Source organism: Protomyctophum parallelum (genome assembly GCF_964188405.1).
Source record: "Protomyctophum parallelum genome assembly, chromosome: 16".
Classification (NCBI taxonomy): domain Eukaryota; kingdom Metazoa; phylum Chordata; class Actinopteri; order Myctophiformes; family Myctophidae; genus Protomyctophum; species Protomyctophum parallelum.
Genome location: NC_139711.1, coordinates 17003133 through 17024311, shown reverse-complemented (window position 1 = coordinate 17024311; position 21179 = coordinate 17003133). Strand labels below are relative to the sequence as shown.

At 45.4% G+C, this 21179-nt stretch overlaps 1 protein-coding gene across 4 annotated transcripts in view; it reads right to left on the bottom strand.

Moving 5' to 3' along the window:
• Positions 1-21179, bottom strand: part of pcdh19 (protocadherin 19) — a 67421-nt gene that overhangs the window by 27833 nt on the left and 18409 nt on the right. For 2 of the 4 annotated variants that reach the window (XM_083785809.1, XM_083785811.1), the window contains exon 3: positions 751-809. In XM_083785809.1, coding sequence (XP_083641935.1) covers positions 751-809 — 59 coding nt within the window. The remainder of the gene's footprint in view (positions 1-750; positions 810-21179) is intronic. The other 2 variants (XM_083785808.1, XM_083785810.1) reach the window with 1 other exon arrangement.

The window sequence follows — 21179 nt, the reverse complement described above, 5'->3', positions numbered from 1 at the left end:
CAGAGGACCACACCTGAATGGTCTTTGTTTACATTAACTGGGAATCTCTTTTCACAGGGAAATTGCAATAATGGCTCCTCAGAAAGGCCCCGCATGGTACTCAAACAAAAGGCTGCTCCATAGCTGCAGGTAAAAGGGGGGAGAATTATAGCGTTGAGACGGGGCCTGGTCACAGACTGGTCCAGACCTGCAGGGCATTATTGTGTGACCCCTGCATTCCTACAACCCTATCTAATATCCGGCTTCAGGTGGTCTCTCAGTAGACCTTATCTTCCTCACAATGAAAACGTTTGTCCTGCACTCAAAAGAAGAAGAAAAGAAAGAAAGGAAAAACAAAACCCCCACAAAACCTAATTATAGATCATCATGGTGATGCTATCTTGGGAAAGGAAGTCTGTCTGTGGCATTACTTATAGGTTTTCAAACAATGAGGTGTCTGATATAATTTAATATTTTTTTTAAACCGTGTTACATGGGTAGTTTTTATTCCTTCACTCATCAGAAGTTTCAAATTGTGTTGTTTTTTGCACCGGATGAATAGACGTGATGAAAGTATGAGTAAGTAAGAGTGGCACTGAAGATGACAAATAACTTACTACATTACCAAGTCATATGGTGCGTTTCTGCATTGCAATCAGAGCCCTCCCCTCGCATCCGTGTACATGAAAAGCGTGCGTGCAAACATAGGCCTTCATTAGGCAAAACAATTACCGATAACAACGGTTGATAACAGCTCTAATCAAGACATACCTTTTAATGAGGTGAGCTCTGCTGTTCACGTAGCTGGTGTCAATGGAATAATTCTCCGTCTGCAACAGAGGGGTATGGTGGGGTGGGGTGGGGAGGGATGGGATGGGAGGGGGGAGACAAAACAGAGAGGTGCATTTAATTATGGAAGGAACCAAAATAATGTTAGCAGTAATTGGCTTTCAATAGAAATGTTACTTTACACAAAAGCCCCGGTGAGCAGCCTCTGCTTTCAAAGGGCTGAATCCTATTCTCTTTCAAAGCACACACATACAGAGGCTGACTGGGAGTTGAGAGCTAAGGAGAGTGCTGCAGTGTGCACAGCCTCCCCTCTTCTCTCCTCTCGTCCTCTCCCCTCCTCTTTCCCTCCAGCAGCCTGCTCCTCCACTGCTGGTCAGACCCTGCTCTTTAAAATGGAGTCATTAGACTGGACAGCACATCGCAGAGAGCAAGGGAGAGGGGAAGTTTCCTTCTTTTTTTCTCTGCCTTTCTCCGTTTTCGTCATTTTTTTCTTAAGGAGACATTAATGTATAAATATTAAATAAATAAATGGGGGAGAAGGAGATGAAATTAAGGGTGCACCGGGGGAATCTTAACTTCGCAATTGCAGATGAAAAGGCTCCCCGGAATCTGCATACGATGGATCTCTGACCCACATTAGAGAACACAGTTCAAAGGCGTCCTGCATTCAAGGCGCTTTCCTTTTTTTCCTCTCCCTTTTCCCCATCCTCACCACAGTGAGCATGCAGCGGCGTAAGCGGCGCTGACAGAGGAGTGTGTGTACATTGAGCAGGTACAGCCTCCTGTGCCTGCCAAGCATCTACTCGCACTAGATAAGATGTCACAGGGCCAGAGGGTATCAAAGCCTCTCAAGACTTTTCAGTCTCGCCACAAGCCCCGGGATGCAACCCTTCGGCAAAGTTTTGATAAGATGCAGGTTTTTTTCTGCAGTAAAAAAAGGGTTAGAACAAGGGGAAACTGAATAAATAAATAAATAACGTCCCATTCCAGCTATGTTGATGTTCTATCCAGATAAAAGCTTGGGAAGTCAATGGTGGAGTTCCGCGGGAAGTCTACACAGTACCAGTATCAAAGCCGTGGTGAAAAAGTCACCCCTGTGATAAGAAAGGTTAATGTAGGCGCTGAGAGCACAGGCACTGATTATCAAGTGAGCCGCCTGCTCCACACAGTCCTGCTGTTGAGGGACCTGCGGCCATGCATGCGCTGCTTGCTGTGCATGCTGACCGAACGCATTTGGATTCAAAATTGCACTCATGCACACACACTTCCCTTATTAGATGTTAATGGGGTTGAGGTTTATTTTTGTCTTTTTTTCCTGTATTATTATTCCCTCCTGTATGCAACCTGTAAATGTCTGTGTATGGAGTTGTATGTGTCCTGGGAAGGAAAAATATGTGGCAGTGTTTTAACTGGCAAATAGCTCCTACTAAACCCCCCCCCACCCCCACCCCCAAGCTGCAGTCTACGAAGAAATGTAAGAGCTTGTTAATGCTACCAAGCACATGTCCGTGTTTGTTTAGACGTGATAGCCAATGCCACTTTCTGACAGCTTCAAAGCTAACATGAGCATGCTGTACGCAGTGATATCTTCAAGGCTCTGCTACTCATATTCTTCCCTTCTTGTCCTGGAAAGTTGTGAAGCCTAACAATGTAATATGTCAGTGGGGTAATTATCGCCCACTATCCCATTTCCAGTGTCCACCGGGCCTGCCAAAATACCTTCCGTCACTAGGAAATAAGGCATTGTTTGCCGTCTCACCTCTATGCCTCCTAATTACCTCTGTCGACAGATAATATAGTAATTAGTGTCTGTGGCAGGACAGGCCTCTGATTGAGATTTGTTAGACTGTGATGCAATCTGTATGCACCGAAGGTTAACGTCATTCGCTATGTCTGTCTCTCTTTCTCTCTCTCTCTCTCTTTTTACCGTCCACCCCTAATTAAACTTTAACTCATTGGTACCGAGGAGATAATTTGTAAAAAGCCATTTTAATTAGCATTTTATTAGTGGCCCTTAATTTGAAGTACATCGTGTTTGCACTCCACTCTGTGCACGAGCTTCTCCTTTGTTTCTGTCTGGTTAATATCAAGGTAATTGGCACCAGAAATTATGCTGCTGCTCTTACGGGGTTGTATGAGCAGGAGACAGGAGTTTATCAACAAAAGTATAGCGACTAGTTCATTAATTAATCAATTAAGTGACATGTTTCACCAAAGGACACATGATATATGGTATATATCGCCATTTACTGTATATGACGCTATAATATACCCATGCAAGCGAGCGCGCACACACACACACACACACACGTTAATGCATGTGTCCTATTGCATGGAGTGTGCCACCTGTGTTCCATTTGGGTCCCAGTAAGTACTCATTATATTGCCTCTCCACCTAGCTGTGCATCCAGTGAGAAACTATTGAACACGCATGGTGTGGGAGACGCAAGAAGAAAACTTCGTTAAAGACACAGGATACAAATTTCCTTCTAAATTTCACTCAGGCTCTTATACCTATAATTGGTTTGGATGGTACTGTCGGTTAAGTGTGTGTGTGTGTGTGTGTGTGTGCCCCCGTGCATGTAGCCTCGAGAGGAACACAATGTGCTCCTGTTTTCATGGTGTGTCAGTGCTACTGGCCCAAGGTCCCTCTTAAAAATATAGAAAGTACTCACTAAAGAAGAGCCTTCATTGTATTCAGCCACTCAATGTTTTTGTCATTGTCATTGTCATTACGCCAGTTGAAGAAGTTTAAGTATCTCAGGGTCTTGTTCACGAGTGCGGGGAGGACAAGGATAATGAGATCGGAGCTGGGTCAGTATTGCACTCGCTGTACCACACTGTTGTGACGAAAAGAGAGTTGAACCAGAAGGCAAAGCTCTCTGTCTACCGAGTCTCCCTTAGAGATGAAGTTCAGTCATGCGAGAGACACTCTCAGTAGAATCGCTGCTTCTTCGCTTGGAAAGGAGCCAGCTTAGGTTACTAATGTTGCTCTGGAGAGAGAAGTCTGGAGCACTCTGGTGGAGCTGTTGCCCCCGCGACCCAACTACGGATAAGCGGTTGAAGATGGATGGATGGATGGATGGATGGATTGTGTCCTCCACACTTTTTTCCCCTCCACTCCAAATCTCTTTGCCAAAAATAGCCGATCTACAAGCTCACAACGCGTTGCATTGTGACACGTTGTGAGATTATAGCTCTGCAATTTTCCGTGAATGTCCCCATCAGAATAGGGATGCTATGGTTCAAGTGGTTAAATGGCCTGCAGAATATAGCTTCTTCCTCGGACTCTCTATTAATCAGCGGCATCAGAACAGATAAAATCCTCCACATTTCCTCTATTATCAAATAGTCAATGGAAGTAAACAAACAAAGCATGCGAGGGCTTAACCTTGGGCATTTCTAAGTCACTGTGCAGTGCCTATTCTGAGGGCAAATCGGATGCATTAGCCTCGGCTTCCTGCAAAGAAATGTAATGTCCGCCCCCGCATCTCGGACCAAACTTTAAATTGGAGGCCATGTCAATATATCTTGCCGGGAGGTCGAGTTTCAGGCCAGCAGAAGACGAGGGCCGCTTAACTACAGTGAGAACGCCGCAAATGGCTACTTAATCAGGTTGGACAATGTGTTGTTGTGATCCGAGCGGCCCCAGTTTGGCGGCAGGGGCCACTCTATCCCCCTAATTATTGTTCTGTTTCATCTAGGAGGACCAGGGGAGAGGAGTGTAGTCCCTCGTTTCATCGCGTGACTGATAGCCGTGTCAGGGCCATCGGGGGAGGGAGGGTGGAAACGGAGGAGGGGGGGGGGGGGATGGGGCGAGGCTTGACCCGAGAGACACTTCTGGCCTAGCTACATCCCCAGCACGATTCTCCCCTCTTCACTCTGCCTGTTCCCCTCCAGTAAACGGTGTGGGGTGATGGGGGGACATGGGGGCTTGGCGAGAGGAAAAACAATCTCCTCGCCTAGTTGCTGCCGTAAGATTTGATTTGCCTTCCTCCCAGCGTGACTTGATTCCGAATTGGTTCCGTATTCTGGATGCATGTGGATTCACTGTGTGTGTGTGTGTGTGTGTGTGTGTGTGGGGGGAGCACGGGGAGCCACTGACGGGATGGAGATTGGGTGGGAGTTGCCGACTTGCAGACACCAGTGGTTACACCAGTAAGCACCAGACAGTTCAACAGATGTCAGAGAGAGAGAGAGAGAGAGAGTCACACATCTGTCTTAATATATGTATTATCTAGGCTGATACATCAACCAATGCAATTAAAGTCAAATTTGAACATGGAAGCAAGCTGGGAAAAAGTAATTATGGACAAATTGAAGTAACACGCTCTAGCAGAAAATTAATATTGAAATGATTGCAAAAGGATGACAGGCTCCTGATCGTCATCATTCAGTCCGTATGGTTCATTCCAATAGAGGAGTAATGTCATCTTTATACGGAACACACAGACAGTCACGCTCTTTACACACATCACACTGTCCATTATTAGGCTGTATCCTTATACACAAGGTCCATTATTTACTGTTGGCTAGTTAATTTCATAGCAGACGGCCATTTGTAGAACTAAACCTTGCTTAAGTATATATCAAAGGGTTAGATAAAAATCCTGTGCAGAAAAATAAGCATTTGAAGGAAGTTAAATAAATCTGATTTAGAGAAGTTAGTGCTTTGCGTCAGCGTGCCTCTCTAATTAGCTCTTAAGTTAGCTGCAAGAACTTCCCGTTCTAACTTAAAACTCTCCCTGAGCCCCCTGGTTATCTCATCTCCCACCACACAAGGGTACATCACAGAAACATATTATATACTGTACAGTACAAGCCTCAGATGGCAGATTTTTTTTTTCTTCATAGTAAATGTGCGCAGGTCTTAGCCTTTGCTCATTGCGTTTGAGGCTTATGCTATTCATGGACTCCCTCAGGCCCAGGAAAGGCATTGTACACAATAATGAGCCTTGTTGATATCCTCTTCTTGGGGGAAAAGACAGACGGCGTTCGAGAGTGAGAGAGAGGGAACCAGTGGGAGTTAACGGGCAAGTCATTTGCAATTAGAAATAACACGTTGTTAGGCTAGATGTGGCATGGAGAGTCATGACGAAGGTGAAGAATAGAGGAGAGGAAATGAGTCCAAATCCTCTGTTGGCTGAGGAAAGGTCAGTGTCTGACGACTTGTTTACACATGCATATATTCCTCCTTGCATTAGTGCTGCGGTGTAGCTGCAGAGGAGATTGTGTGTGTGTGTGTGTGTGTGTGTGTGTGTGTGTGTGTGTGTGTGTGTGTGTGTGTGTGTGTGTGTGTGTGTGTGTGTGTGTGTGTGTGTGTGTGTGTGTGTGTGTGTGTGTGTGTGCGCGCACATATCTATATATGCTGATGTCTACACGCATAGTTATTCACGTACCTGGGTGATTTATTCCCTACAGTATCCAGTGCTCATTTAACCTTCCATAAAATTTACCATTTCCCCCCCTTTCAGAGTTACATTAACACCCTGGATTTCCCCCATACATACAATAATGTATGCCTTTATGTTTAGTGAGCCCTGGCGAGCCGTCGTTTCCCTCAATGGCTTCTAGCAAACATTTCGACGGCGAAAACAAATGGCCTCTCCTCAATCCTTGTCGTACACTCCTTCTACGGTATGTGTGGACACCCACGCAATCTCACTCTGTACTAATCCCCCACCTCCCCAGGAGAAAATTACTACTCTGTCCGGCCAGAATGCGTCCCCCCATCCCCTACCCTCACTCCACTCTGCTTCCACTCCACGTCACTCCAGAGAGTGCTGCACCCAGAAGCACCTCTGCTCGGAGCAGCTAAGGCTAGCTCTGTGTGGCACCGCCCACGACAAAGGCTGCAGACCACCACAGCACCTGCCGGGAGCGGGTCTTATATCCTGTGTTTACCAATGTGAGAGGGTGGAAGCGCATATCAGCCCTGCTCGCGACGTTGCCAGGTCCCTCGGCAACTATACCCCCCCCCCCCCCCCACCTCACATACACCCACCACATGCATGTGTGTACACAAACACACACGGCACAAGTGTGCGCGCGCACACCACACACATAAACCACCTTCTTCTCTATTATAGAATTTCCCATAGATCCTCTGCCATCTGCTAGATTATAGATTCCCCTCTTCTTTTAGTAGAGCCTGGGCCCCTCGGGGAGGATCAGCGGGAAACAGGTTGAAGGAGCGCCCGAGGCAGAGCCACGGTTGTGGATGAGATTACATTTTCTATTTCTGCCTTGCTAAAGGAGAGGGGAGGGACGGGAGGGGGACGGGAGGGGGGTAGGGGGACGACATGATGAATACAGGGAGTTGTTACCATTTAATATCAACTGGCTCCCCTGCAAACTCAAATTATAGACAATCAATCGTGACAAAAGGGGGCACACATGTGATGAATAACCTGCCACGTTCTCGGCATCATTTCACTTCATCACTCATCAATTCACCCCTCCCCCCTAGACCCAATTGCCCATTCGGGAATCAATCACGTTTATGAAAGTGACTGATTTGGGAAAGGGTTGAAATAGCTGTATTTTCTTTTATTTTTCTTTTTTTCTTCCCTTCTTTCTTTTCTAAGCTGCCTTGCCTTGCTTTGCTGCACTTCGTACATTACAGTGCTCTATTTGACTTCAGGTGCCACAACATTATTCTCATGAAAATAAAGAAAACAAGGCGAGAAAAAAAAAGACATTGGCACACTTAATCAAATGCTACTGCCACATGTTGTGACCTTGGACACATGTGGCATGGGAGTATTGTTTGGGGCCGACTGTGCAAACCGGTTGTCGTAAACACAATGAAACAAGATACGTAAACACGACGCCGCTTCCTGGTTGTGCTTCCCTCTCATTTATTCTGTCTTCCCGTGTGAAACAGGACAAATATTTACCCATTCTGTCTAAAAACAATTGCTCCCTTCAATGTGAAGCGAGTAGAGGGGGGGAAAAAGGGCACGGTAGTGAGTCTATTGTCTTGCTCCCCTTCCACACCGGGCCTGGATATAGGAAATTGCCCCGACCACCCCTCCAACCCCTGTCTTTTATTGTGAAGCAGAGTCAATAGCGTACACCGGTCTCCATGCCACTCAGGACCATCGGCTCCATACGAGTGTAGGCAGGAGGGATGTGATTAATTATACATACATTAATAGCAACGGCATTCATTATTCATGAGCTTCTCAACGTCAAAGCTATTTCCCCCCCTCTTTCAGAGTGATGAAAAGATTTTAAATAATAGCCCCCTCCCCCCCACCGAGCTCCAAGCCTCTCCGCCCGACAGACGTCTGCATTCCAACGTAGTCTGCTGACACCAGTGGTGGTAAAAGTACTCACATCTCTTACTTAACTAAAAGTACCAATACTGCAATGTAGACATACTCTGTTACAAGTACAACAGTAATAGTATTGGCATGGAAATTAAGGCACTCATTATGCACAATGTCCCATTTCACAATCACATCTTTTGAAAATAGAAGATCAACAAGCTCACAATGCGTTGTGGCGCATTGTGAGCTTGTAGATCGTCTATTTTCGAATGGCCAAAATGTATATAATAATCATAATCTACAAAGTAACTAACTAGTAACAAGTTTTCACATAATTGTAGTGGAGTAAAAGTAGAATATCTGCCTCTGAGATGTAGTGGAGTAGTGAAAGTATTGCAAACTGGATATACTATATATAGTATAAAGTAGTAAAAAAATAAAATGAAAATAAACACAAAATTGTATTTATGTTGTCTTAGCCAGGAGTCTTTGTTCCAAGCCATCAAGCCTTAAGCTCCATTTAGACTTTGTCGTATGACAGCATCGCGGGCAGAATATAACCGCTCTAAGCTCACAGGGCACCGCACGGATGCGTCACCCTCGTACATCATAGCCTAAATTAGGCATTATATGCCAGTCAAATGTTAGCTGAGTAGCACCTGGTGTGGCGTTTAGGTTCAGCCTCTGTGGCTTCATGTAAATCATGTAAATGAAGACGAAGTGCTCGCAGGTTAGCAGTGCATCAGTGAATACAGCAGGTGCTATCACTGCATGCCGCCCCCTTAACTCGGGAGGGGGGGTTAGACTTAACTCCTTTGTCTGAGGCGAATCTATACATGTCCGTGTCTGTCCTCTGTGTGTTTTGTTAGGGAGCTGCTCTATCTGTCTGTCATTTGAGCAAGAAAGGGCCGGAATGCTTCTCTGAGATCAGGGTTTTACATACTAAACAGAAGGAAGGGAGGGGAAAAGAAATACTTCGCTATCTTATGCTGGTTCCAAAAAAGAAATCGGCTTACTTTTTCTCTAAAGCCGTGGAACCTAATCAAACGCAAATAGCAAAAACTTCCCCCTTGGCGAGTCCCGAGAGATATTCCTTAATTTGGATGTCAGGCCAAAAAGTTTTCACACTCCCTTCATGCTCAAATCCGTTAATGTCGGCTTGGCGCCACATAAGAAAGGTAGGTAGGTGATCCTTTGAACAAGGTGTGTGGAATTCTCTGTCAAGAAGGCCAAGAAGGCAACATTTAATCCAGGTAGATTTAGGGGGATCTGAGTCCATCCGGGAATGGGCATGACAAACAAGTTATTCCAGTCATTTTAGCTTCCTGAAAGAATCACCTGCATGTGTTTTCCTTTTTTTCCCTCAAGTCTCTCCTCTTTTGTGGCCTATATCCGTTAACCAGCGTGGAACAGGAAGGGGGACACAGCAATTTAGTGTACTAGTAAATCCCACAGGTTTAGCCAACCTCCGCTGGGCTGGGCGTTTAAAATAAACGTTCAGGAAAAACCCCATATTATATAACCAAGCATATGCCCAAGAAGGCTTATCGACATGCAGTACGCAGCACAATATATTTCTTTCAATTACCAAAATAGACAGACGTTTCAATATTCACTTAAGGCGCATAATCATTTGTTTTGTTATTAGGCCACAATGTGGTGGAGTACACTGCAAAATCCTGGGTGTCTATTTAACATTGAGAGTGTAGCTTTCTACACAATCTGCAGTGTGTAGAAAGCTTCCCTCTGAGGTGTGCCTTCTCTACATTCTCTGAATACTGTTGTAGGAGGCAGCCAGCCATATTAGCTTTGAGATAGACACCCCCCCCCCCCTCCCACCCACCCACACATACACCCACCTTCCGCTGCCTCCTCTGCGAGCTCCTTGTCTGTCACTCGCTCCTTCTGTCGCTACGGTATCATGCAGGTTTGTTTTATACCGCTCTCTCTCTGACACCCCCCCCCTCCCTTTACTTACCCCACTATCTCTCCTACTCTCTCTCTCTATATCTCTCTCTCTCTCTCTTGCTCCCTCACTGTGACAAGGCATCTTTCCAGACATTCTTGTTGGATGGAGATTTGCGGCAGCTCATTACAGACTGGGAGGCTCTTGTGAGCGGATGCACTCACTCTGAGATGGATTGAGTGGGTCTGTTTATTGACATGCCTTAATCTGACACTGGGTAAAGGGAATGAGTCACCGCCTCCAGACGCCGCTGCCACACCACTGGCCCTCTCCAGCAAACATGTGGGGGGGAGGCAGTGGCGACTGCAGCGTAGCAGCGCCCAGGATTTTTCAAGTGGAACTTCATCAGCGCTCATTAATCCTGCTGCCCCCAAGCAACTCGCTCAAACAAACCCACTGTTTACACACTGTGTTGGCTGTGTTCTGGCCGGGCTCTGACTGACTGCGGTGTCGTGTGCTCTCAGGTGCTCGGGCCACAAACATGCAATGCCAACTCGCGCATAGCGCAACAGGGGGGGGCAACCACCTAACTAAAGTGCATTTACTCAAGTACGTAAGTACTTAACCCCCGTACTTAACCCCCACTCCAGCGGAGTCCCTCAGGGCTCTGTGCTAGTATTTTTTCTGTTATTGTGGCGAAAGCTTTTGCTGAGAATAGCCGATGATAGCCGATTGCAATGTGGCATGTTGTGAACTTGTTAGTTTGACTATGCACGCACGCACACACAATGCATACTGTTGGCATACAAATAAACAGGCACAGATTGGAAGGCACAAACTCATAGCTAAGTGCACAGGTAGGCACACACATACACAGTAACACTTACAAAATCCACCCTACCTGACCCGCGCCCCCTTGAACACGCTACTATATCTGCATACACCAGCTGCCCAACCGGTGTCGATGTGCTTTGTCTGACAAACGAGAGAGCTGTGGCTCAAACAGTTTTGGATATGATCGGGCTCCATGCCAGCAAATTACAGAAAGGAGCTTTTTTTGTTCCAAACAGATGGGAGACTCGATCTGCGGCTCACACCACAACAACGCTGCTCCAATCAGTGATCTCGTAATGGAAGCCTGTTAGCTTTCTGATCCTGTTTGCCGTGGCTTCACTATGAAGCACATCTGGCACTTATATGTCGTCGCTGTCCGGTGGAAACCTTGTACGTATTTAAAAAATTAACCTTTCGGGAAATGGAAAAGATAACCTGTATTCAAGTGTATCCGATGTAGTTTAATCACAAGCTTGTGTTAATGCTTTTCATTGGTTAAATATAAAACCCACAGACACACTTAACCACTTTCACCTTCAAAAACCTTCAGAAATGGCAAATCCAAATATAGTCTTACAAACGTGCTCGTACTTTTGCACGGCACTCCTGTACGACAAAGTGGGACATTTATTTACACAAAAAATATAAATAAAATAAAAACATAAAAAGCTGAAACATGGAGATACAAGGATTCTGCCTGACAGCGACTTGGATTTGGGGTGGTCCTTCTAGGCAGCTGTCGGCACTGGGATTTGACGGCATGGTATTCACACATCTGTACATCTAGCTTGTTAACCCATTTTAGGCGGGAACCCCTTTAGCTATTTAAAAATATAGATTTTTGAAAAAACGACTGACGTTTTTAGAATCTGATCTCAGGTCAGAATGGAAAACTGTCAGGATGTAGAAGACATTTTTAGAATCTGATCTCAGGTCAGAATGGGTTAACAGGACCGAGACAAGCTGTCCCGTCAGGACGACATGTGCACAACAACATCCGCCGCTGTATGAACTTGTAGTCCGACTCTCACTGTTGCCTGTAATATGGCATCGTGTTAAGCCGCCTGTTTGAATGTTTGAATATTTAAATATTATGTAAATCCTGCACGCTTCACCTTTGCTTGTGCGTCAAGGATTTCAGAACCAAATGTAGGCAAAATTGAGAAATACGAGAGCCTCAGTGTATGACGGGGATGTGTATGGCACACACACACACGCAAGCATACGCGCATGCACGCACGCACACACACACTGAAAACTGCACATTGTACTGTACATTCACAGTCTGCAGGGGATAACACCCATCACAGACATTTACGGTAAAACACACACACACACGCGCGCACACGTGCGCATACACATTCTCAGAGGGGCATAAAGGCTGAGCGGTGCCTGCTGTCGTCTCTGTCAGAGAGCGCAGAGAGTAAAAACCTAGAGTGTCCATTTAACTCCGAGACTGGAAATATGGGTCAGTTTCCGTTACACTCTCATGGTAAAATCAGCACTGGGTGTTTTGCGAGTGTGGGAGCTCATAGCTAGCAGCTTGAGAGCAGAGGGGGGGGGGGTCCAGATGCAGCAGGTCTTTGACCCACTCGTGCGTGGGGGGAGGGGGGGGATTTCACACAGAGGTTAGACACACTGACTTCATTTAATTTAATTTGTAATCTTTGTGGGGCAAACAGGTTTTTTTTTCCACTCTTGTTTTGTTGTCTCCACCAGGCCGAAGGCATGGGGAGAGAGAGTATATTGCACTCCGTCCGTCCGTCCGTCCGTCCGTCCGTCCGTCCGTGTGTGTGTGTGTGTGTCCGTTACCAGTTAATCTCCGGCACCGTTGGCCCGATCCATGCCAAACTGTGCTCACACACTCCCTGGATGACAACGACAAACCTCTGCCCCTAAATATTCCACAAAAGCCTGTTATAGTGCCACCATGAGGCCGATTTTGCCAAAACACATTTCTGTTGATTACTCGTATACACATTTTATCCATACATCACGCAATTCGGTATACACTATCTCCATACTCATGTGATCAACAAGGATCTGCACCATTTCCCATATTCAACCCTGATTGGCTAAGATTGGCTTCCAAAGCTCGCATGATTGGTCCGTTTAGAACAAAATGCCACAAATCACACACAGTGTGCAATTTTCGTGAAATTATACACGCACATTTCCACTAGCCGAGGAGTCGTACGACATGCCACAATTTTTTTCAAATCAGCCTCACGGTGGCGCTATAACAGGCCAATTCCTGTTTTTACCTATAACTGCATCGATCTGTGTGCAACTTTGTATGCGCACTCCCTAGAGGCCATGTAAAAACATTTTCCCTGCATCCATCCACATCTGCCGGTTATAGCGTGAGGCCGATTTCTGCAAAACACATTTATTTTTCATTAGTCGCACAGATTTCATCCAAATCTCACACAAATCGGTACACATGATCTCTGTAGTCATGTAATCAAGACGAGTCTGTTGGATTTCTCAGATTCTACACTGATTGGCGAAGATTGCCTTCCAAAGTTTTCAGGAGTGGCCCGTTTAGTAAATAAATCTGCAAATCATGAACGCAGGGCCCGAGTGCAGTGCAACTGTGCACGCATATTCCCACTAGGCTGAGGAAGCAATGCCAATTGACATTTTTTTAATTGGCCTTTCTCTTTTTGAGCGCCACCAGGCGGCCCATTTATGTGCAACACTCTTTTTTCTATATATTAGTCCTTCAAATATCAATCCTGGTGGAGACCTGTTCTTCTAGTTTTCACTGTAGGGCAAAGCGGAGGAGGATATCCAGGCTCAGACAATAACAGACGGTGGTTGTCGTTCCCTCTACCTGGGTCTACAAGGACACACACACACACACACACACCCACACACCCACACACACACACACACACACACAGACGCTTGTTTAGCCCTAGATATATTTCCATTCTAAAGTCAGGTGTTTCCTGGCTCACCTGGTAAGACTGCATATCACGTATGAATAAAGCCTAATGTCTGCTCCGTTGCACAGCGGTTTTGTGCATCAAACGGCAGACCTAAAAGCTTCACAACGCATTGCAGACCTAAAAGCTTCACAACGCATTGCAGACCTAAAAGCTTCACAACGCATTGCAGACCTAAGCTTGTAGGTCGGCTATTTTCGATGCACGGCACCAGTCACACGATGAAGTATGAGTCGAGTTTGAAGCTATAGTCTGTCCCTGCAGCCAGGTTCTAATCCCACACAAGGCTCAATTTTCTGCCTGTCATCCCCCTCTTCCCCCTCTCTGTTTCTCTCTCTCTCTGTTTCTCTCTCTCTCTCTCTCTCTCTCTCTCTCTCTCTCTCTCTCTCTCTCTCTCTCTCTCTCTCTCTCTCTCTCTCTCTCTCTCTCTCTCTCTCTCTCATATATATATATATATATATATATATATGTGTGTGTGTGTGTGTGTGTGTGTGTGTGTCTCTCCCTCCCTCACACACTGCCACTATCATACATAAAGTAGAAGTGATGAAACTATCTTTAAAGTTTCCTATTGCAATGGATGTGTTACTACTCTGCGTACGCCTTGATTTCATTGAAATGAAGACCATAAATCATTTTGTTCTGCCACCGTAAATAACAAGTAGTAATTATTGTTGGTTGTTGCTTATCAGAGAGTTGTTGTGGAGTGTGTGTGCATGTGTTCGCAGGAAGTACACGCATTGAGCTGTTATCTGCGCAAAATGATATCTTAGGGGTGAATGTTTATCTAGTTTGATGCAGATTGGTGACTTCCTCTTTGAGTCTGTCATGTAGCGGTACATAATAGTATTTGTTTCTTTATTCATGGCTTCCTGATTAACAGGCAATCATACTCCTTCTGGGCTGATGTAGTTTGATATTCTAAAGTGTAGAGTAATCCTTTTAGTTAGCCCGCACCAACCCCAGACACCTAATGTGCTTTTACTTGAAGTTTGTGTGAAGTTTAGTAAATGAAAAGGGAACATGAGAGAAACAAAGGTCTGCACACAATCGAATGATGAAACCCCGCGGAACACGACCTGTGCCGTTAAGCAGACAAAACAAACAACAAGGCTGGTCTGAGAAATAAAAAGCACCTGACAGTACAGTAGTTACACAGGCTATTCTAGTGAGTGAGCACACCTCGTAACGGTGTCGAATTGTACAATAGCTTTCTATGAGAACACTCGGAACACATATGGCAGCGTGTGGCCATCGAGTCCAGTGTAAGGCCTGCAGTCATTTGAAAGCTTCCTTTTTGTGTCTTCGTGCAGGTGACAGAGTCTACCGCATGCTGGCAAAAGTCGTTTCATTACATCCAAACAACAGCGACAAAAGCGACAACAAAGAGACAACAAAAGAATAATGTGTGAGCTGTGAAATACGCCCTGGCTCTGTCCAGGAGGAAAAGGTATACATACCGCCACTGCCTGTTCAAAACGATCAAGCGCTCCCCAGCCATCCTCTTCTGAACCCCCTCCCGCCCCTCTCTCTCCCTCAGCCCCTATCAAAGCTGTTTTCGGTGTAGGATGTCAAAGTAAAAAGAGGGAAGAGAAGTATTCTCCGTCTCCTTTTTGATCGCAAGTGGAATAATTGGAGCCCTCATAGGCTCATTACACGAGTTGCCCGCCAGCTGAAAAGACAGCTCCAGCGACTGCCCCTATTCATTCATGTTGGATCTTTGAAAGAATATTGCTTTCCTGTACGAGCCAATCTTTGTGTGATGGGATGATGGGATGTGACACCTGAGGTCCTGCACCCTACATTAAATAGGTAATTCCACAAAACGCCTTTGAAAATATGTCTTTCAACCGCAGACTGTCGCACATCTATTCTGAGCAGTGGAAGGAAAGTACAACAATCTGGTTCTGTAATAAGGTAATTATGCATATCGCACAACACGCTCTCTCTCTCGTTCTATTTTGGCACTGTAGTTCCTCTCATTTACATACGATATTGCATAAGTCTATAGCTGCCTCATTTGGCTCTCCTATTACTAATAGCCTGCTCCTCATTGTTATTACAACTATGCTTGTAATTATTGTAACTCTAATTACTATTACTGTATTACCCAAATTAACCTTATTCCGGGTTTAGATCACCCGCATTGACAGCAGCCCAGACATTCCCATGAAGAATGACACCCATGTCCCTTCAGATAAATCCAGCGTAATTAGCTGTGTGCCTTACAGTTACAGGGGCCATGTGATGGTAATAATTAGTGCAACCGTAGCAAAGGTCAGGCAAAACAATTTAGCGAGGATGCCGACCGCATGTGTAATGAGAGGAGGAAAGGCGCGAGAAGAGGAAGATACACTCCTCCCCTCGTCTGTTTTCCTGATATCTGCATGCCCGGCGGTAACTGCTCTTTGATCAGTTCACTTTTGTATCAGCAGTGTCCTCCAAATAATAGAAATTGAAAAGCCATTATAATGCCAAGCAGACTCCTGGCTAACGTGGTTAGAATAGATTCATGATTAGATTTGAGCAAAGAGCTACGACAGATCACGGCCCGAGTTGATATCAGCCGGGAATTGATTATGTAACCTGTGTGGTGTGGCCTAATGACCGCCCCATCACCTTGTAGTTTGATTATGTAACCTGTGTGGTGTGGCCTAATGACCGCCCCATCACCTTGTAGTTTGATTATGTAACCTGTGTGGTGTAGCCTAATGACCGCCCCATCACCTTGTAGTTTGATTATGTAACCTGTGTGGTGTGGCCTAATGACCGCCCCATCACCTTGTAGTTTGATTATGTAACCTGTGTGGTGTGGCCTAATGACCGCCCCATCACCTTGTAGTTTGATTATGTAACCTGTGTGGTGTGGCCTAATGACCGCCCCATCACCTTGTAGTTTGATTATGTAACCTGTGTGGTGTGGCCTAATGACCGCCCCATCACCTTGTAGTTTGATTATGTAACCTGTGTGGTGTGGCCTAATGACCGCCCCATCACCTTGTAGTTTGATTATGTAACCTGTGTGGTGTGGCCTAATGACCGCCCCATCACCTTGTAGTTTTCTGCCCGTTGCTATTTATGTTTACCCAATGTTGTTTTCAGAGATACTGTACATCAGTGGCACTGGTTCCCCCATTGTTGTGCCGTGAGACAAGACCAGGTGTGCCTTGGGATTTTGTGACAACTACACATGTCACATTATTATTATTATGAATTATTATTTATTATAATGAATCTATGAATCACCTTTTAAGTTATAGCAATACTTTATGCGCACTAATATGACAAGAGCTCGTAGATTAGAGATTTTGACTTGTCCATTGGTGTGCCTTGTGCTGGATGTGCCCATCCGGACCACATGCACACAGGTTAATGAGCTGGGTCAAACATTTTGACACCTAGTTGGTAAACAAGCACTCACACTCGGGTAACCACTATTTCTACCCTGTCCCCACGTGGCTTGGCTCCTCTCTGCCTTGAGAGCCCAGTTAGCCCAGCCCCACATCCCAAGGTTCTCGACCAGGGCCCAGGAGAAATTCTCTGTGCTCCCTCACCTCAACCTCATCACACTCCGATGAGACAAGCGGCAGCCTCACACTCAAAAATAGCACCTCAAACAACACATACACAACACTCACGTGTGCTACATCTGCCCCTATTCCCTGTTGCACCTCTGACAACACATTCTCATTCTCTCTCTCTCTCTCTCTTATCGTCCCTGCAACAACACTTCATTAGCACGAGAAAGACAATCACTAAGACTAAATTGTTAGGATAAACCTCGACTATTTCTCCTGCCTCTCAATGAATTACTGGTACCATGCAGCAACAGCAGTGTGTGTGCTAGCCGCTTAAAAAGATGTATACTCCAGTGATTATTATTAGCTGAGTATAGCAACAGTGCTGCCACAGCACAGTTCAGAGATGGTTTAATGGTTCATAGAGTCGTCAAGGCTCAAAACATTAATTTAAGCACGTGCACATGTGCGTGACCCCCCCCCCCCCTCCCACCACCACCACCATCACACACACACACACACACACACACACACGCATACACACAGAAATTAGTTGCCACATTTCCTGTATACGTGTATCCTGCGTATTTCTTGAAAAACAGCATCTTCATTTATTTGTCATAATGTAAAAAAATATATATATGCAAATTTGATTCGAATTTCCATTCATTAGGTCTTAAATCCATATTTGCGTGCGTGCGTGCATACTGCATTAGAACAGTATTTTCTAATGCTGTACTTGGATCTTTCTTGCTGTAGATTCTCCAGAGTGGAGGAGACATATGCAAAGATCCATAGAGCTTTGACTTTAAGGCTTTGAAAATGGTGAATTGTGATTATCATTGATCTCAGTTGTCAGATGCCTAATCTCTGTGACACAAATACACAAATAACCGGCCACGTTGGGTGACTGCGAGCCACCCTCCCCCACAAGTCCCTAAGAAGTGTTAAGGGAAGCGATGATAAGCAGACCCTTATCCTTTTAAAGACGTTCCCATAATCCAATGGTGGAGGGAAGGAGAGGGGAGGGGTTCAGCTTTAAGGGACTTAGTCTGGATTATAGCTAGTCCTCTAAATTAAACCAAAAGTCAGCTTTATGCAATTGCTCATGCAAGCTGGTTCTGTGCCTTGCGTGGCTCACCGCAACAAGCGGAGGGCCGCCTATAATTAGAAAATGTCTCTTATTCGGTCACCGGGTGAACCAGCCTGGCCCAATCCTTTTCCAGTCACATCCCAAACTGAAAGTCCATTCCATCTCTCTCTCCCCTCTGCCTCCCAGCCGGGGTGCCATGCCTACCCACCCATTGTCTTCCATGCTGTGCACCTGGCTCCCATTGGCAACCAGGCAGCTTAGCTCCAGACGAGCTTCTCAGCCAGGGCGAGCTAGGCTTCTCGGTTCCTGTTTAGCCTCCCACAGCCAAAACAAGGCCAAATCTGGGGCTTAGGCACTAAAATAATCATTACTGGGGGAGTGACACAAATGAAAAGTCAAAGCATTTTTAATTTTTGCTGTCGTCCTCCCCTCAGCACCATTTGTATTTTTGACCGGGTGCCTATTGCACCCAGACATGCACAAAAAGAAACGTGCCGGGCTGATCGTGTTTAGGTGGCTGGTAACGCACTGAAACTAGAAATCCTCTCCCACTAGAATTTGTGGAAAAGTAACTAATCAGTACAAGGCAACATGTTTTTTAAATCAGTTTTTACTTTACTTATACTGTACCAATTCCAACGCCAATAAAATGAGTAATACAATTATTAAACACTTTCAACCTGACTAAAAAAAAAATTGGCGGGCCTTGATGCCGTCGTAATGACTGATTTTACACTTGCTGAAAATAGCCGATCTACAAGCTCACAACGCGCCGCAGATCGGCTATTTTCACTTTTTTCAGCATGCCACCAATATTGTAAAATTACTTATACTGGATCTCTTGTCCACTAGTCCCTTCCTAACATTTTAGTCTAGTTTTTATTTGTTGACGATATTGTCAGTATATTTAGTCTTAGTCATCATAGCTTAGTTTTTATTTAGTTTCCATTTAGTTTTCGTCTGTGGAAAAAGGAAGCCGACGGACATTTTTCATCTTATAGTTTTAGTCGACGAAATCAACAACATGCACGACACATTGTAAGCTTGTAGATGTCTTACTTGCACTCTCTGTCATACTACGGGTTACATATGGCTTAAGTGATTAATGAAGAAGCTTCAAAACAGCCTCATCATGACGGACAAAGCATATAAAAACCATTTATATTACCCAGTAGCTAAAAATGTGTGTGTGTGTGTGTGTGTGTGTGTGTGTGTGTGTGTGTGTGTGTGTGTATGTGTATGTGTATGTGTATGTGTATGTGTATGTGTGTGTGTGTGTGTGTGTGTGTGTGTGTGTGTGTGTGTGTGTGTGTGTGTGTGTGTGTGTGTGTGTGTGTGTGTGTGTGCGTGCGCGCGCATAAACAAAATGTAAAGACTTGGCAGGGCATGTGCATGTGTACGGTACACGTGCCTGTCCACATATGTAATATTAACAGCCCTGTCAGCCTGCCTTAACATAATGATCCCTCAGCACTTTGGTGCGATCAGAACGCCCCGAGCACAGCACCATAGTGACCCTGTTGCCATGCTCCCCAGAAGGGACATTTGTTTTTATACTTAATTTGCTTTCCATCATATCTTCCAGACACGTGTTTACTTAAGTTAAGAGTCCATTTGTTATACCTTGCTGTACAAGTTAAATTAATGAATGACAGAACATGGCGAGAAAACCGATTTCCCCCCCCCCCCCAAAAAAAATTTAATAAATAAATACAAGGAGGAGGAGGTAGGCCGAGGGAGGATTGGCGAGGATTGGTTAAATGAGCTGCATCAAACTGGTTAAAGTGCATGTCAGGCCTTTCCTAACGAACGAATACCCCAGTTGTTTTGTTTTTTTACTTTTAAGTCAAACATATGTTGTAATGTTTTCTCAACATCTTCCCAAAGGGGTATCGTTACTCAGAATGTGCAGTAGTATGTGCATTCCATGTAGGGAATAATTTCCAATCTCCATCCCTGAAGGAACAGACAGCACACACCACTAGCCTTCCAAGCTCATTAGCTCCCCCCCCCAAAGGTTAGGAGCTGGTACTACAGGCACAGGAGAGCAACAGGGAGCTGGTTGGGGGAGCGAGGGGTATGGTGTGGGAGTAGATGAGATGGTGGTGGTTGGGTGGTGGGTCTGCCAGTGAAAGGAGTATGCTCGGAGACGTCTGACTGTGGCCGTTTTCTTTCATTAAGTCAGCCACTTGTGTCGTGGTATGTCGAGTGTTGAACGTGATGGGAATGTCAATGCCGAAGCTCCATTGTGCTCTGCTCTCCAGACACCAACTCAGCCCTCTAAGTATTGTTTTTCCAATGACATGCGAGACTTCAGAAAGAGCGGGTGGAGTCATTCTGCACTCCCTCGGCAAGACAATCATAGCTATTATCATTAGTACTGTTTTCACCCTACGTGCCCAGCACCGGCTAGGTATTTAATCTATTCCCAGGGCACGCATGCACTGCTTGTATTTCCAACTTGACCTGGCATGACTCAAGCAAAGAAATGGGTTCCCTCTTCGCAGGAAACTAGATATATGGGCGTGAATATATGCGCCTTGGCCGTTTCTGTAAAGCCCTAATCCCAGGAAAACAAAATCTGAGCGAAACAGGCCCACCTGAATTGCTTTCAGGGAAAACCAGATAATCAAAATGCAAAACAGGCTTTTGAGAGGAAAATGAGCCGACTTCCAACAACAAATCCACTACACCTAACATCAGCACATTCTCCCCCTTAACTTTTATTTAGTATGCTGTGTGTGTGTGTTTGGCTTTTTAATGCAGTCCCCCTCGCCTCCATCAACGAGCTATTCTGGTTGGTGTCAGTCTGGATGAGAATGAGTGCTCAGAGTA